At 37.1% G+C, this 18312-nt stretch overlaps 2 protein-coding genes across 3 annotated transcripts in view; one reads left to right on the top strand and one right to left on the bottom strand.

The window, feature by feature from the left end:
- rap1gapb (RAP1 GTPase activating protein b) overlaps positions 1-3689 on the top strand; it is a 103169-nt gene extending 99480 nt beyond the window's left edge. The window contains exons 25-26 of the mRNA XM_017304878.1: positions 424-471; positions 1188-3689. Of these exons, the coding sequence (XP_017160367.1) occupies positions 424-432 (9 nt within the window). The 3' untranslated portion in view covers positions 433-471; positions 1188-3689. The remainder of the gene's footprint in view (positions 1-423; positions 472-1187) is intronic.
- On the bottom strand, positions 2655-17740 carry padi2 (peptidyl arginine deiminase, type II). Of its 2 annotated transcripts, none has more exons than XM_008409047.2 (16): positions 17499-17740; positions 14634-14805; positions 14394-14469; positions 13885-13946; positions 12806-12923; positions 11790-11942; positions 11439-11626; positions 10577-10680; positions 10230-10341; positions 9900-10007; positions 8913-9064; positions 7894-8041; positions 7394-7487; positions 7222-7301; positions 5927-6061; positions 2655-5287 (listed from the first exon to the last, which is right to left on the bottom strand). In XM_008409047.2, the coding sequence occupies exons 1-16, from the start codon at positions 17660-17662 to the stop codon at positions 5054-5056; spliced, it is 2100 nt and encodes a 699-aa protein (XP_008407269.1). In that variant the 5' UTR covers positions 17663-17740; the 3' UTR covers positions 2655-5053. The 2 variants fall into 2 exon arrangements, with proteins under 2 accessions (XP_008407269.1, XP_008407270.1); XM_008409048.2 differs by lacking the exon at positions 17499-17740 and adding an exon at positions 16900-17095.
- Between the last annotated feature and the right edge of the window lie 572 nt (positions 17741-18312).

The raw sequence follows: 18312 nt of genomic DNA on the forward strand, positions 1-18312 counted from the left end.
CCCAGATTCCCAGCTTACGCTTCAGAAAGTCTTTGGGAGGATTACATACAGGTGAAATACAAACGTTAAGCTCATATGCTGCTCATCTTCTCACCTTCATATTGCTACATTACAGCCAGTATTTGTCTTTGGCAAATATTTTGTTAGGTCCAATATTTTACAGCTTGAAGAGACGATGCTTCCATGTATCAAATCTCATGATCATTCATCCAAATGATACATATTCCCCACCAGTAGGGGGTGCTACTGTTATTGTCGTTAGAAGGAACAATAACAGTTAGCAAGTGGAAGTTAGCATTAATGTCTCTGCAGAATATTGTTGGTTTCCTTTTAAATCAACCAGGTTAAGTAGCTTTTAAAATATGTACATTCTAACATGAGATCCATGAAGCCTCACAGCTCACATTTTGTGTTGATTTGCAGAACTGTTAGCTGCTGTCTTCTGATCACCATGTTGGCATCCATTTCAAGGTTGGACACATTGCTTACATAAATATTTATTGCTCGTCTTACTGTACTGAGCAATAACCGTCTTTACAGTTTATTTCAGTCAGACTTTGTTAGAAATCTGGTTGCCTGGGCTTCCTGAAGTATTATTATTATTATTATTATTATTATTATTATTATTTATTTATTTATTTATTTATTTTTTTTTTGACTCCAGTTTCAATAATTTCTACTTACTTCTTGTCTGGCAAGTTTTCCTGTAATTACACTTTGGGAATCACCTGTCAGGTCCTAGAATGCCATATTTTATGTTAAATCTTTGGAAGTTCTAGATTTCTGTATTATATTCTGATGGATTTATTAAAAATATGGGAACAAACAGTGTGTTTGTGACAATCTGACAGTCGGGTCGCATTTAATACCATTTATTTCTAATTTATCTCATTTGTAGATGGAACGCTGTTCCATCCTTTAAGCTTAGCTCCCTTCATAAGCCTAATTTATTCATTGATTAGATTTAAGTGGCTTAACAAACAAACATAGAAAAATTAATTGTTCTGAAAGAGGTAGAGGACTGAAAAGGCAAGCAAAGTGGAATATTTACAGACCTTCAGAAAGCCTGAGGAACTGTCGATCCAGAAAGTTTCTTTGAATACAAAATTATTCATTCTGATGTCTAATTTACCCGTGTTTCAATTATTTTATACCTCTTTTCTACACCCACACCCTTTTCTTCTTAGAGACGTTATTTAATATAGAAGAAGAGATGAGGACAACCGAAGGAGGGCAAGAGACGTCCGAAGCTGACGCAGAGAAGAAATACAATTGGGGCTGAGCAAGCGATGGACAGATCCTCCCTTGATCGTTCAACACGGATCTGCAGTTTATCAGGACAGACATCCAGCTGCCTGGACATGTATCGACCTCTCGACCTCATTCCGTCCTCCATGTGGAAAACCTTGTGCTCAAGTGAAAGCAGCAGCGAACTGACTGTCCTTTGGCAGCTGGCTCAGCACAGTCAATCTGCTCACCTGCCCATTCTTTGGGCCAGCAGGCATCGGTTGTTACTGTAAACAAACTCTCAGACATTGTGGCTCTTCTATCAAAGACCTTCCTTTTTTTTTTTTTTTTTCAAAATGAAAATTCACAACAATCCAACAGATTGGGTTTGTCAAGCTTGTACAGAGTGCTGTAAAGCAGTTTCTTCCTTACAAATTTCTCTCTTTTTTTGTTATTTTTTTTGTCACTCGTGTTTCAGGTCATTTGAACCATATCAGGTCAAATAAAGATAGCCTGGTTTGATGCAAATCGCAATTTTTAAATCATTTCAGTTGTTGAAGTATAAAATCTGTCTTATCCAAACCAATTAGGCCCTATGTAAAAATAATAATTTACCCCTAAAACTGATAACTGTTTATGCAATCCATGGCAGTAGCAACCACCATCAAGTATTTCCAACAACTTAATGAGTGTTGCATTACTGTGGATGCATTTTGTCCCACTCTGAATTTCTTTAATGCAGCCACATTGGGGTGTTTTGTGAACTTGAGTGACCGGTTTGGTGTCACATCTGAAATGAATTTAAGTTCAGACTTTGACTAGGCCACTGCAAAATCTGTATAGGGTTTTTTTTTGCCATTCAGAAGTCTAATTCCTAGTGCAATTCTTGTTGTCTTGCTGTAGAGCTTAAGTATACTACTCTTTGGAAAGTTGATCTCACTGTTTCGTGTTTTCTTAAGCTGTGGAGAATGATTCTCACTGTGTTTCGCTGGAATCCCAAAGCCTTAGAAATGGCTCCGCAGCCATTTCTAGATGGATAGATGTTAATAACTTGGTGCCTATTATGTTCTTAAATTTGTTTTATTTCAGTGTATATTTTTGTCTTTGAGACCTTTTACTTCATGTTGTCAGATAGGTTCCATGAAAGATATTCCAAGAGTTGGGCAGTAATTGAGTCTAGTTGTGGCTATGAAACCTGAACCAAACATATAACAGTTGCAGTTAAATTGTGATTTAGCATGTGGGAGACTCAATTATATTTTCACAGAGGGTCACATTGGTTTGGATAGCATTTTTCCCCTTAAATGAAATCATACTTTAAATATTGCTTTATGCGTTTACTCAGGTTATCTTTGTCTTTTGCTAAAATATGTTTGATTTGAAATATTTAAACGTGACTAATATGTAAGGAGGGCACTGCATGTTTGTTTGTTTTTTTATGTCTAATTCACATCCCACTGTGACAATGTACATACGTTTAACTTTGATGTACTAAGTGACTGTGGCTKTATGTCAGACCAAGTTCTGTTTTAATGACAGTATAATCTTTTGTAGGTTTTCTGCTGTTACTTGTTGTGCTGTACAACAATCCTGGCATATTTGTTTTCTGCAGGAGGTCGATGATGTTGCTAGTGGCTCTGTAAACCTCCTTGCCCTTGTTTTATAAACCATAGGTGAAGTTAGACCTATGGTGAAATTGTCAGAAAAATAGTAAATATTTTCCAAGACATGTTGAAAAATCTCTCCAGATGCTCTTTGTTCCACCCCACCTGTTGATGTCTGTGTGCAGGTGTATTCAGCAGTACTGCGCATGGTGAAAGTCTTGCTTGCCAAAGCCCCTTTTTTCTTCTCTGCACACCAACACAATTCTTCACACAAAGGGATTGTCCTTGTGATTTGTGTTTCATTCTGAACCAGCCAACATCCCCAGATGCAGCGCACAATGCTGACAGGAAGCCAAATGTCACTGTTCCCATCATTATTTGTAAAGTGTAATATATATAAATAACTGTGACCTACTGTAAGCACTACATTTCAGTTGTTTTAAAAGTGCTGACCTTTTTGAAAAGCCTTGGTTTGTTGCTGAGAATTGATCACACTGTGATTTGTCTTGAAGTTGCCTTTTTAATTGTGTCACAGGAGCTGCTCTGTGGGAAGGTCATATTTAAAGGCACCATGTTGCCAGATGAATGTAAAACGAACTAGAAATTAGTTTAGTTAAAAAGGGAGAGACAGTTGAGACGTTTTATTTCAGTAAATCTTCAGAATATATTTATTATGTAGTTAACAGATGGAAGCATTTATATTGCATACAAAGTAAAGAATTTTAAGACAGAAGCAAAGGCAGAAGTGTATAATGTATTTATTAAGGCTCTTTATAGTGACAAAAGTAAAGTGGCATAGGAAAATAAATGACAACTAGTAGGTATAATGCAAAAATATCTTAAGCAGATTCTTAAGAGGAAAAAAAACTTGGCTATTGAAAAGACTGGAGTAGATAACGTCTGCCCTCTTGTGGCTCGACATTGTTACTGCACATTACTATATAGTACCATCATTCGACTGTACGTGTTTGCACTGCATACCAGGGTATATCAGCCACTAAAAACATAGAAAAATTATTTGCTGTGCTTAATTCAAATGATTGTATTTATGTACTCATCAACTGTTTACTTAAACCCTTGTTAAAAAAAACCAACTTGTTTGTAAATATTGCTTTTCATCTTTTTTTTTGTAAATGAAATCAAGGAGAAGATTTAATAAAAATGACCACTACTAGCCTCAGAGTAATTTATTCTCAATAAATGCTGATTGTTGCGATGCAAAGAATGAAAGTGAGGTACTATTAGGAAAGTATTTGGTAAGAGAAGAAAGTTATTTAGCAACCTGGCAGCAACAGATGTTCTAAACAGATAAAAAGTATACTTCCTATTCTTCAAAAGTGCTAAAATCCAAATAATTTGTCAAATATCTACTTTATGTGACAATTTAAATAAAACTATCATAGGCTTATGTAAATGTTACTGTAAGTCTTTGATAAAATAATCTACCATCATTTAGTGAAACTTTATTTTGTGTGTCATATAAGCTGCAGTACATCATGAAATAATTTAAACTGACAACTTGGATAGAACAGTCTAGTAAATTTGACAGATAAAATTAATTCATGATGTGCATCATTAGACAATGAAATCCAAACAACCACTGAGATAATTATWAATGCTTTACACTGAGAAAATTAAAAGTACATTTGGTTCCTTTTAAATCATTGGTGCATTCAATGAATTGTATTTATTTAATTTATCACATAATGTAAATATTTACCAACAAATTTAATTTACTGAATTGTGGCACTTTTTGAACCCCATGTATTTTAGGTAATAATCCTACAGATAAAGCCATTTTATGCTAATTGGAAATTTGGCACCTTCATGTACGTATTGGTACTTATTAAGTAATTGCTTCTGTGCTCACTTATTAGTCTTAATTGCTGAATCTTGTTATGACTGACAGGAAAAGAAAATTCTTTTTCAGTTAAAAAGCGGTGTGCATGCTGTGTAGCTTTGCTGATTACTATTCACTCTTTTCACACCATGTCAGACGTAAAGTGTGATTATCTCTTAAATGCAGATTTACATAAATGTATGACTGACCTAAGTGTTGAAACAAGGAATTATTTTTCATGAAAATGTGATTGTTTAAATTTTATTAAAATGGTGTTGCAAAGAACGAGAATTGTCATTTAAAGACTTTCCTGTGATATTATAGAATATTTGCTGAACTGAATCTTTAAGGATTGTACCTTTGTCCTTTTTTAATTTTTAATTCACAGCTCGAGGTTCCACCATTTGAAGTCAAAAGGCTTTCTGAGGACGTTGGAGCCACAGTGCACCTCTCCCAGCAGTTTGTGGTAGGAGGAGAAGTCGTCAATGAAGGTGCACCTGAGGCCCAGGCCCTCCATCAGGGAGCACATCTCGGTCTCCAGGGCACAGCGTCCGTCCACCTTGGGGCCAAACGGCTTTGGAATGCCGAGGTCTTTCCCCAAAACAATCATGTTGACCTGGAAATTGATATCAAGATGAAGCCATGGAATTAGCGCATAATTATAGTGCAGTGAAAAAGTATGTAGCCCCTCAACAGGTGTCCTTTGTTTCTGCGTGTCACATGTAGACATTTCAAAATGAACAATTTTGTCCCCACTCGCATTAAGGTATCCTGAATATATAACAAAGACAATTTTCAAATGATGTCTTCATTTTTTTTTTTTTAAAGTAAAGACAACCAAACCAGCCTGACCTTTTATAAAATAAACTTTAAATGCTACTCTTTGTTAGATCATAAACTTACTGGAATTGTTTTTTATTATTATTATTATTATTATTAAGAGCTGTAGAGAAAAAAATGTAAATATAACATGACATCATGACAGGCTAAAATATCTTAAAAACCAACACATCATAATCTAAAGAATAATCTAAAATCGGATTTAAAAAAAAGAAGCAGAAAAGTCCAAGCAAGTTATCAGATTGAACATTTCAGGGGTTAGGAGGCAAATCTTAGTTTGGATAGATTTCATTTCAACTGCAACAAAAACATCATTTGCCAAAAGAAAGAAATCTGTAGAAAGGTAAATACTTTTTATAACAATCAATTTCAATTTTCTGTTCATCTTAACTCAAAAGGAATTATCAAAACAAACCATATCAGGGTAGTAAGCCACTGCTCTGGAGCCATCTTCCTCATCCAGCTTAAACAGAATTGGGAGGTCAATAATGTCGTCATCATCCAGGCCCAGCTCTCTTTTCAGAACATCCCTGTTCCAGTCAATGCAGCTCTGTTAAAAGCAGGTTTCAAAGAAAAGACAATACCCATGCAATATTATTTGATGCTCACTATGGGGCATAATGAGAAGATTTTCATTTTCTTGCACCCTTGTCCCTCAGTGGGGTCGGGAGGGTTGCTGGTGCCCATCTCCAGCTAGCGTTCTAGGTGAGAGGGGGGGTCACCCTGGACAGGTTGCCAGTCTGTCGCAGGGCAACACAGAGACACACAGGACACACAACCATGCACACACACTCACACCTAGGGGCAATTTGGAGAGGCCAATTAACCTGACAGTCATGTTTTTGGACTGTGGGAGGAAACTGGAGTACCTGGAGAAAACCCACGCATGCAGAGGGAGAACATGCAAGCTCCATGCAGAGAGACCGGGGCCAGGAATTGAACCCAGAACCTTCTTGCTGCAAGGCAACAGCTCTACCAACTGCGCCACTGTGCAGCCCCCCTCATAGAACATACAAATATAAATTTATCATTAAAAAAATCTCATATTTGTCATCTGTGATGCCCAGTGATAAGTTACCAAGTTTTAATGATGCTATTGTGATAAATGTCTGATTTGTACAGAGCTATAAACATTTAGGTGCGAACATTAAGATAACAACATGCTAGAAACTTTGAGGTGGATAAGAATAAACTGAAAGTGATGAGATCTGTTAGTCAGATCTTAATCAACAAAGACCACATGGGGGCAGTAAAGGAGGGTTGGCAATGTCATTTATTAAAAACAGAGGGAGAATTTAACAGAAGCCACAAACTTGATTCATTTCAACTACTTTTATATACACAATGAAAAAGAATCTCATTACATAAGTGTTAATACTTCAATCTATTCCTTTGTCAGAAAATGTAATTAAATTGCAGCATCCAAAGTCTTTGGTAGGAGTATATTAACAGCCATTATCTTGACTTTCCCTCCATATTGTGCGGATCTAGTCCACAGTCCTCTACAGATGGGCAGAGACCTGCATTTCATTTTCTGTAACCTCTCTGCAAACTGTATGGCTTTAGCTTAAAGCATGTAAATGAACATGTAATCTTTCCACTGTGGTTTAAAAAAATAAATGTTCCATTAGAAAAAGACTATTAAATGGTTTCAAAACTCACCTGTCTGCATCACAAAAAACTTTACCTGCAGTTTGCAAACCCACTCACCTGCACGTAGTTATTTTCATCTCGCAGATTTTCATCCCTCAGAATATCATCCACTGTCACTCGCTCTTCATTTTTCACACCTTGTGGAAGAATTAAAATTTTGAGTTCTGTTAATTCTACATTTTACCCATTAGTTTTTTTTATGTATCTGCGAGTAACTCGCCAGCTATACCATCAAACATCTTGGCTTGTCCATGCCCGTCTTTATGCAGTCCTCTGAATAATTTGTAGGCAGCGTCTGGGCTGGCCAGCAGCAGACGAAAACCCTGTCAGCAGGAACACAAAAGACAAAGATAACACTGGAGCTCTCATATCCAAAGAGATCACACAATCACTCAGTGGAAGTAAGAGCTTGGCAGCGTCAACCAGTGATGGTGACAAAGTAAAGTAGAATCTGAATCCTTGAACCCAACAGGCTGTGCATCTGAACGCAGTGGGAGCATTTTGCCACCATGTATTTCTTCCACCGTGAAGCTTGAACAGAGATGTTACACAGCGGTATTTATACAACCATCATCATCAACACATCTACAGGTGGAAAATAGGTCAGAGCAGTTTTATTTTTAATTTTTTTTTATTATTATTTTTTGTATTGACGCCAGAGTACAGTATAATCACAATTTATACTTTTCTTGTCTTATTAGATTTGAGCTTCTTAACTACCACATTTACCTTTCTGTCGGGAGCCGGAACAAAGGTCATGAATTCGTCGATGTGACCAACACAGAGCCAGTCAGAAAACAAGGCAACGGGCTCCTGGACCTTCTGAGCCCACAAAAAGTCTTGAACCACTTTGGTCATGTTTCGTCCCTTAGTTGCCCTTATAAAAAAAATAAAAAATAAAAAATAGAAAGGAAAGAACAAGTCTTGACACAAATTCTTTTTAGAACCCAAGACCTGGTCCCTCATGTATAAATGTTGTGTACGCACAAAAAAGTTGCAGCACAATATTTTACACACAAACTGGGATGTATAAAAATAAATGTGCATTAATATATGCAAACTGTTTGCCTGCTGTCAAATGTGCAGTAGCCACGTAAACTCTTTCAGTGGACAATCACAAACTACCTCCCACCAAAACTCACCAATGTACACTGATGTCTGACTACATTCAGTGTTATTTAACCCAAGGARAATCCCAATGTTCTCACGATTTGAAGCTTTCATAGTTTAAACTTAAATGATGAATCTGAACCACATTATCTTCAAAGAGATAATAAATTATAGGAAAACATCACTCCAAATGTTATTAGTCATTTCTTTTGTCACTTGCAGATGTAACTACACATCGGTCTGTGTGCCTTTTAAATAAAAGATGTTGTTATTATTGGTTGTAGTTGGTAACACACTGAATCCAAAACTGTTGCCATGGTTATTGGGACATGTGTTGGGAGACTTTCAGATCTTTATACTTATTTGTAAATGTATTCAGGTGCGGAGAAATGTCACAAGTGCAGCTGCATCAAATACAGTGCAAACCTGAATTCATAAAGGCAACGTTTGCTGTTGCCTTTATGTCCACACACGCTTTTGTGTATCAGATTTTTTTTGTGCACCATAAGTTTCAGAACTTCTCCCGACTACAAACTTTCACCAAAGCTGCACACTTTTAAACACAACGCCCTTGGTCATTTATAATTTGCTTCATAAACTCTTTAGGTTTGAAATTGTTCTGCAGCGATATTACTTACGTTGGGAAGGCAACCCCAATGAGGATTCTGCCCAGAGGGTATTTTTTTCCATTCACTGTGACGGGAGGGCTGACCTCCAGATTGCCGAACGAGTCCAGGCTGCTCACATCTTTTCTGTGAGCCACCCTGGTCACATACCCAAAGTCAGGGCCCTGAGGATGAAACTGCATTGAATGTTCTGCACTACAAATGCAAGACAGCTTTCCTAACAATCTGTTGAATTTAGAGTTAGACATGCCCTTCATTGTTCCTCAGTGAGGAAGTCAAGGTCTAACAGCAGCAAAGTGACAGAAAAATGTAGACTTACATTTGTGTGAATCTAACTGGTAGACTTAGATTCACACAAATGTAAAAATGTAATTAAAAAAAGCGTAACCCCCCACCCCCGCCAAAAAAAAAACAAAAAAACGACCATACGGTAAAATTTAAAACGTAATAAAAAAATATTGTAGTTATTACAGATGACACTCAGATTTGGAGAAATTTAAAATTTAATTTCATTTAACTAATGTTCTCTGCTTGTATTGTTTCTTTAATATTATATTGCAAAATTTTCAAACTCTGTTTTCTTTTGAGAAACATTTTTTGTGTCAGAGTCTAAAGATTTACCCTCCTTTGAGAAATGTCACATTTGATCTTCACAGATTTACTCCAGACTTTGCAACATTTGTAGTTTATAAAAGAGCATCCTTCTGAACATCTTAAACTTACTTTATTGTAACCTGTTACTACAAGGCAACAAACATGTAGAGTTTCCATCTCTGTTTTAGGATATGTCAGAAATAATAAATTTTTTAACATTTTGTTTATATTTTTGGAAGTTATTTACAGAGTAAAGCTTTACACAAGTCAAACTCTATTGAAAATTTGATGTTCACAACAGAAAACATTAAAATATTCAAGTTACTTTGATGAGTGGCTCAGGACGTGATAAGACGTTAAATATTTTCAAAAGGAATTTAATCTAAAGAGAAAACAGTCTCCTACCAATAGTTCATCATAAGGAAAGTCATCAAGATGTCCGTCTCTGGGGGAATCCAAAACCACAGGAAATGAGTGATGGGGTGAATCAATGTAACCAAATTCCAGTTCATCCTGAAAAAATAAAACAGGTTATTTTATCTTTGTGTGTCTCAGTTGTTCACAGAGTTTAAGCTGTTTGACTATTGTCTAAATCCTTTGGATATCAAAACTATACTTTTGACAAAAAGTCTTCAAATACATTGACAGGGTTATAAGAGCAGCACAAGTAAAGAAAACCTTCCATGAAAATCAAGTAAAGCAAATGTTTGACATAAGTCAAAGAAGTTTGATTACTTGCATCCAGCGATCTCCTCTGTTCATGTATTCAAAGCAGACCTTCAGCTTGTACCCACAACGTGAAACAAGAGCCTTCATTCCTTTGAGGAACTGGTAGTTATCAGACGTACTGAAACCACAGGCAGACATGTGTTTTCTTGTGAAATATTTTGCCATTATGAAATGGTGGCTTTTGGAATATTAAACAGTTGATTATTTGATATAAAAATTGATTTTTGAAGGAAAAGATAAAACAGTTGTCAGAAATTACAAAGTTGACTTTGCACAGCGCGAGAAGGTGCAAGATAAAGAGAAAAACATAGCAAGTTCAGAAACATATTGATTATTCATTAGTTCCCTCTTACCTGCAGACAAACACCTCCACGGGCTGGAGGGTGTTGGGTGTCATGATCCATGGTGACACTCTGAACACCACTTTGTCTGTAAAAATGGGCGTCTCAGGAATGCCCTTAGAAAAAAGAAAACAAGCTGATGAATATGTAATGTTTTAACTCCCAACATGGTCTGCTTTTACTGCAAAGGAAAATTCTGACTTGAACCAAGAAGAGAGACAGAAGAAACATGGAGAAAAAGATGTTTTAGGAAGACAAGACCAACAATGTGCTTTCTGCCCAGCATGCTAAACTCTATGTATGGCTCATGTGACACATGATGACATCAGCACTGTGGACTCATCTTTCCATAGAAGTTAAGTTGGTCAGAGCCAAAAAGGAAAATGAATGACTCCACAAAAAGGAGTCTTTGCTTGCTGACAAAAAGTAATCTTTGCTCGATGACAGAGATTACATTTCTAACAAGACAATAGCCATAAATAAACAGAGTTAAAGTTAAATAAACAGAGTTTTAAAATTAAACATGGCCATGTGTTAGAATGACCCAGTCAAAGCACAGACCAAATTCCAATTGAGTCTGTAGCACAGCTGGAAATCTAATTCTCATAGATGCTCCCAATACAATCTGACAGCTATTTTTAAAATTAAAAAATGTATAAAAGTATGTCCCTACATGTGTTAAACTGCTTGAGTGATTGGCAGCTGTCATTTTCATTTCATTCCACTTCACAATAGTATAATAGCCCCTCTGCGTCTACAGGGGCTTTTATAATTCAATAAAATATATTGTAGTTTGTTGTTTTAACATGGAAATCAATGTAGTTATTATAAACTGAAAGGTGTAAAAATTAAGGTACTATTTTGCTGATCTTACCTCCTTCACTGGCTGCAGTAAGCTAAGGTTGATGGTGATGAGCCCATCAAAGTCCTTGTCAGGAAATCTCAGACCCTCCACATAGAAGTTCATTTCTGCTGAGCCTCCAAGGTAAGGCACTTCCTGGGACAGCACCTCACTGCTTAGCACCAATGGATAGTCCTTTACAAAGGAACTAAATAATTTATCTGCAGAAAAACATTATAATTAGTTGCTTGATTAAAAAAACACAAATTGTATAATGAGTGATTTAAGTAAAATGTGGAACAGTGTACAGCCATAAAACAGTAGCTGAATTGCATTTACATTACATCATCATCTGTTGCCCTTTAAATCTTCAGTTTTACTCACGCAGGCTGTTTTTAACCGCTTCACGGGATGCGGCTCTGAAGACTCGAACACTCTCTGCGTCTCCCTGAGAGATGTGCATGGTGAGCTTGTAGCCTTCTGGGAGTTCAGCAGGGCCTCTGGTCCGCAGCACCATGAGCGACATGTCCTTAAGATCTGTACATATACAAGAAGTCCCATTGACACACACAATTTGTATCACCCTCCAGTGGTGAGCGTAACTTTCAGTAATGGGCTTAATAGTAAGGAAGTTTAATTGTAAGGACAAAAACATTGTAATTTTAGATTTTTCTTTTCTCGGATTCAGTGGCATGTAATTTCCTTTTAGACAATCTTTTTCCAATTCTTGCATTGCAAAATTTCTCCCTCACATACTTTGACACGAACCTTCAAGCTCAACAAAGCTGCTGTTTTCCAAAAATATAGAATCAAACAATAGAAACTTCTCAACTCTCAGAGTCGCTTCTAATATTGGTGCATTTAAGAAACAAGAACTGATCAATTCTGGCTGAGAAAAAATGTTAAAAGGACAAAATCTGGGGCACAAGACAATCTACGATAATGTATTGTTAAATTGAAACCTTTTGTAATATTTAATTAATAGTAAAATGTTTATGCATAAATATCATGGGAGTTCAAACATTCAATGTGCTGTTAATTTAAAGTTGCTATTGAGAAAGGGATAAACATGGACAAAGACAAAGAAACTGCAGTCCATCTGATCCAATTTGGAGAAGTTCAGACCAGAATGCACAACATAGTGTTCTCCTGAAAAATCTTAACAATTACTTTCAAAGCTATGGAGTTCGAATCATTAGTAATGACTGCGTGTAGACACAATGCAAAGCACAGAATTTGTAACAATTTCCCTTTCAATTAATCTTCTAAAACCTGATAATACTTTCAAATACACAGATTTTTTACATTTGCATACAGAAAAGCACTTTTTCATACAGTGGGGAGAAAACAGAGTGAAAAATGTTGATAGTAAATGCTCCTCTGGACCAATACGGTTTTACCTGACACTTTGACTATGCGGGGATCCTCATTGTCTGGCGACTTGTCGTGTATCTTTTCTGCATCACAGTTGACCAGAAGGATAGCTCCATGCCCATTGGGACCCCATGTCCATGATTCCTAAGAGATTTTCAACAAACCAAAAATGTTTAGCAGACATTCAAAGTTTGCTAAAATCTCTATAAAGCTACTTCAGAATTTGTACTTTTTAATGCAAGGATTCAAGTTATGAATGAGTATGTGTTCATAAGTACCGTAATATAAATTATGGAGAACATTAACTGTGTCCTGCTTGCCCTGGTGCTGTTAAACAGTGTTCCACCTGGGACTGAATAAAGATGTAAACTAAAGACTTTCAAGAGAAGCTTCAGCTTGATTATGCAGAAAGAAAGTCAAGACCCATTGAGTTGACTGTTCTGTGTTTGTGTATGTATGAAGGTGAGTCCATGCATAGTTCTACAGGCTTTAAACTTGCAGTTGCTTTGCATTCTGATAATAAGAACAATGAGAAATTGGCAAGATTAAAACTGAATTTCTGCAAACACAGATTAAAGAAGGACATAAAAGAGATGTAAATGAGTTAACAAAGCCATGCTGCAAATGCCAGATGATCCTTATTGTATTTACACATGACATAAGGAGCTGGAAAAAGAATTTTATATTAAAAAAAGATTAATAAATAACTGAGAACTGCTTTATTTTCAGTTCTGTTGTTTTTGTTCAGTTTGTGAAAATATATCCACATGAATTCATAAAATTTTTCATAGTGAGAACTGAATTTAGGGCCACTATGGGAGGGTGAATTGGAACAATACAGAGTGGAATGTGGAGTAAAAACATGCTTAGACAGCACACATTCAGCCTGCCTCTAATTATATATAAAATATGTGCAAAATAGACTTCACAGAAAAAGAAAAACGAGTATCTCTGCTGCTGCATGTTCAAGCTTGTACTAAGATAAGCACATTAGCACCCTAAGCTGTTCAAAATGCACCACAACAATTTGTTTCCTGACTAAAGCTCTTCTTGATGACCAGTGGGTAATATTTTTTATTGTAAACAATAACATTTCATCTTTTACCTTATGCGGGTTGTTTATCTCCACAGTACCATCTCGGTCAGCATCCACGTCGAGAGAGATCTCTGGGAGACAAACACATCTTGCTTATCGCATAGTGCTTTTGCATGGGCTTGAATGTTTCATGCAAAGGCTCAAGCACAGTGCAGCTATTGCTTCAATGGTTCCTTTTCCAGTGCAAAATAACGTTTAGACTTTGGTACTACTTTTAATCACTGATGATCTGTTAAAATGAAACTAACAAATAAATTTGCTGAACATTAATAAGTGGTTGCCACGATCCCTTGTTTTGGACTCTGTGCTTCTGTTATTTCCTTGTATTCATTTCTTAATACTATTTTTCCTTGTTTTAGTTCCGTCACACTCTGTTGCCTTTTTCCTGTTTCGTAAGCTAATCTTCCACTTCTTAAATCTTCATTTTGCATCAAACTTGCTGCCTCCTTTCCTCTGCACATTAGTCCACATCATCAGCATCATGACAGAAGTGTGTTATTCAGTTAAATAAAACTTACCAATAGCAGTAAGATGCAGAACTGCTGTCCCCAAAACCGACCTGGCATTTCCACTTTGATAATAGCGGACGGAGAGCTTTATATAAATAAACAAATGTTTACTTATGGAAGACAAATGTAAGAAGTTTAATAGCAAAAGCTGCAGGAATGTTTGACAAGGTTGTGTTGATGAGGCCTATCAGTACGAAAAACTTGTGTTGGATTAAAGGCTTTCTGTATTTTCATGGCTGTCCAGATTACCTTATCATCTTTTTCGGATTGGCTGGCATGGCTCATGCTGATGAGTATGACTGACTTTCCACTGAGGGGTACCAGGGCCCCATGGGACGACTCCACAGGTGGAGGGCTGAGTTCGAATTTAACATTGGCAGTGCACTTCACTGAGAAGAATTTGGAGCCAGGAGGGGCGCCCCTGAAAAGCAGAATGGCATATTTTGACATTAGGTGTTTCGCCTAATTCAACATTTCTCAAAGGTAATCACACTCCTTGAGTTTTCAGCCAATTTGTCAAGTTACAATCACAACCTCTAATGTACCTTACGTGGTAGAAAATACAATGTTGTGCATTACTGTGCACAGTAGAGGAAACTTGAAATGCATTTACTGCCACATGCAATAAATTAGAATATATGTCTTGATGAGTCTTGTTGTTAGACTGAAAGTATCATCACCTTTTTCATTAAACCCATATTTCTATTTTTAAAAAAGTTTTTTTTTATCTGATATAATATTTCAATTTCAAATGTCATGTTTTCTTTAGCTTTAAGTAGAAAATGACAAATTTGATGATCCCCACATGGTTTGTTTCAAATTGTACACAAGACTGCCTTATGGCTTTCTGTGGGGCTGTAACTTGACAACATGTGCAAAGTTTGAGTGGTAAGGATACTATTACAAGGTTTTGTAAATAATTATGTAGAGTGTGCACAATCAAGTTCTTCCAGCGCCACTTAAGTCAGAGTAAACATAACTTAGGATGAACACTGATGTTTTTTAGCCTGCTCATGTTTCAACAGATGACAAACCAAACTGACAGCATAGGTTATAACGTGCTTATTTTGAACTTGCACTAGTCTAAAAAGTAAATCAATCTTTGTGTAAAAAGTAAAATAACAAGAAGCAACTGTTACAATGAACTACTGAATATTTTTACATGTCTACATACGACTTTATATTAGCATTTACTGTTTCACTTACCTCAGCTGAGGTTTTAAAAATGTTGACATGTGTCAATCTGAATTCATTTTAACAATAAAAGACTCACTGTTGTTGTTTTATAGACTTTTCATGTTAGCTTCAGTTTAAGATCACAACTTTTTGTGAGCCAATGTCAAAGCCACTCACACTGCGCCTATACTCATCTGTGCTCTGAAACTGAAACTATGAGCTTAGCCCTCCTTTTCTTCTTTTACATTTTAGAATGTTGCAACAACTTAAATGTCAGCCAGTAAAATCTTTCTTGAATTGTAATTTAGAATAACTTGTGCTATTTACACCTCATGAGTAGGTCTGTGCAGTTAAGTAAGCAAAATGGGGGTAGTAGGTTCTAAAAACAACAACCACAGAGATGCATGTGTGAATACATTCAACACATCAGTCATCCAAATTACAGTAATATTTTTATCAACAGATAAAAATAAAATATGCCTTGGAAAAATGGAAATGCAAATGTCATGATGAATCAGTATCCAGTAATCAACACATCAACAGGTGTCCTGTCACAAGAGATGCAAAAGATTGTGTTGAGTGGAATTTGAAACCCCCTAAGAGTCCTGGACAGACTACACCACATGTTAGTCTTTTTTGTAATCGAGCCTGGTTTGGTTATGCACGACAGGCTGACATTTGTCAGAGCGTAGGCCCTTTTCTATGGAGAAAGACAAAGTGTTTTCTGTGCAAAGCAACAAAAGAGGACTGTTGTGACTGTTGTGTATTGTCCATAATAAAGGAAAACCCCACAATTGTCTTCTGTGCAAATACAAAAGTTTTTCTGTGAATTAACAATGACTTCCTTATTTTGCTGTAACTGTACCAAAACGGCTTAGTCATTGACTAAGATGACAATACTTCAGTCAGTAGTACCAAAAAATATGTTTTAAGAAACTTTTGTTTAAACGTATCACAACCCTAAATGTGAGAAGATCTATCAGAGAGCTATCAGACATGTTTTCCATCTAAAACTCAGGTTTTTGCTTCAGAGAAAGGGTTTCATCTGACGCTTAAATCTAATCTGAAAGTATTTTGATAAGTACAATATTATATCACTGTAGCAAATGTGTTGCAAGCAAATACCCATCAGACCATCTGGTGGGTATTTGCTTTTGATGGGTCGTTCTTTTAAAACGACTTAAAAGACCGTCGTTTCATTGCCTAACATTATTTCCGTGTAGCAGCTGCAATAAATCAAAAAAGAGAGACGGAAAGTGCGAGCCTGTATCAAATGCTGGATCTTTAACAAACGGTGCGCACCTTGTAGGTGAAGGGTGGGCTGCAGAGAGAAGCCTACCTGTCTAAGTTCACGTTGAGTTCCGAGCCGACCACGCACACTACGTTGGTCGAGCTATCATAATCTACTCGGAGAGTCCGCCGGTGAGCCATGGCTGCAGCCCTCTCGGCTCTCAAAGGCTCTGATACAGCTCCGGTACAAGACGGCGTGAACGGGTCAGCGGGTTGCGGAGAGGATAGCTCGACTAAGTCCGCAGTTACAACTGGAGCCACTGGGCGGTGATTGGTCAGAATATAGTCACCCCCCCCTCCCCCCCCTGTCCTTCTCTATGTCCAAACTCTTTTTCTCTTACCAGTCTGTTTGTGCTGATAAAAAAAAAAAAAAAAAAAAAAAAACTTTAAATGTCGCTGCATGAGTTGCAATGAAGTTCATCCAGCTACGAAAACATAATATTGACACATTTCCTTAAGTAATCCGACTGAGCTCCGTTGTCTCACCTGTCCATTCAGGCTCTGTGGTCCGTCGGACAATTAAGTGTCGCACTTTGAAGCAAATTAGCGGAAATAATATGCAAATGAACACAGGCACCTAAATGTGAAGCACATAGTTCTTATTTCCTAAGTTAATTCATCTGTTTCGCTAATAAATATCAAGTCTACCTGTTCAAATTCGCCTTCAAAGATGTGCCAACGACGTGCAGGACGCTCTGTGGATTGTCTGTGTCCAGACGGCATGTCCGGTGATATTCCGCTCCCCCTCTTCTTTTGTGGACAAAAGCAGGGACATTGGACGCTGAATCAGTTTTGGAAATGTCCTGAGACATATTTGGCTACCAAGTTCTCTGGCTCAAAGGAATGCAACGATCACAGAAGTGGCTGCTCTGCTCATGGGAAGTGGATATATAAGAGAGAGGAGGTACCAAACTGTTTTTGAAGCCTATTACCTTCATTGTAATTGGCAGCTTGCTCGGACTACAGTTCTTAGAATACTCGTTACAAAGTAAAGGTACAAGGAAAGGTGCGACTGCTGATTGGTTTGTGTTGTTTCGCCCACTCCTTATTTTTGAGGTGTGTCCTCCTGTATTCTCTACGAATAATATAGTTCAAAGCACACCCTAAGCAACACATGCGGACACCGCATGAATCTTTTTAGACAGAATGAGTTTAAAAATCAGAGTTAAAAAATATATTTGCCCCTGTTTGGGTTTCATTTAGTTCACAGATAGTTTCCCCCTCCCCCCTCCTCTCTCTCTGTAAAGAAGGGCAGGTATGGGGCCCCTTTCATTGAAGCAGAATTGACAAAACATGATGAAAGTAGACAGCAGGGCTTTACCAAGCTTCATCAGTGCGGCTGGGCTCACAAACACCAAGCTACGCTGAAGAGGAGCAGTCAGGTTTAAATAATCACACCCAGCCCCCGTTCTAAACACGATGATTCTGATCACAGGTTACTGATGCATAAAAATGATCCAAC

Source organism: Poecilia reticulata, linkage group LG5 (genome assembly GCF_000633615.1).
Source record: "Poecilia reticulata strain Guanapo linkage group LG5, Guppy_female_1.0+MT, whole genome shotgun sequence".
Taxonomy (NCBI): Eukaryota; Metazoa; Chordata; class Actinopteri; order Cyprinodontiformes; family Poeciliidae; genus Poecilia; species Poecilia reticulata.

Bases quoted from the DNA above. Each gene is read 5' to 3' on its own strand.
- padi2 (XM_008409047.2), bottom strand. From the start codon at position 17,662: ATGTCTCAGGACATTTCCAAAACTGATTCAGCGTCCAATGTCCCTGCT. The intron at 14,806-17,498 runs GTAGACTTGATA...TCTGCTTTTCAG, and splicing joins TTGAAGGCGAATTTGAACAG to GGGCGCCCCTCCTGGCTCCA. The intron at 5,288-5,926 runs GTTTGTTTTGAT...ATCAATTTCCAG, and splicing joins TGGCTTACTACCCTGATATG to GTCAACATGATTGTTTTGGG.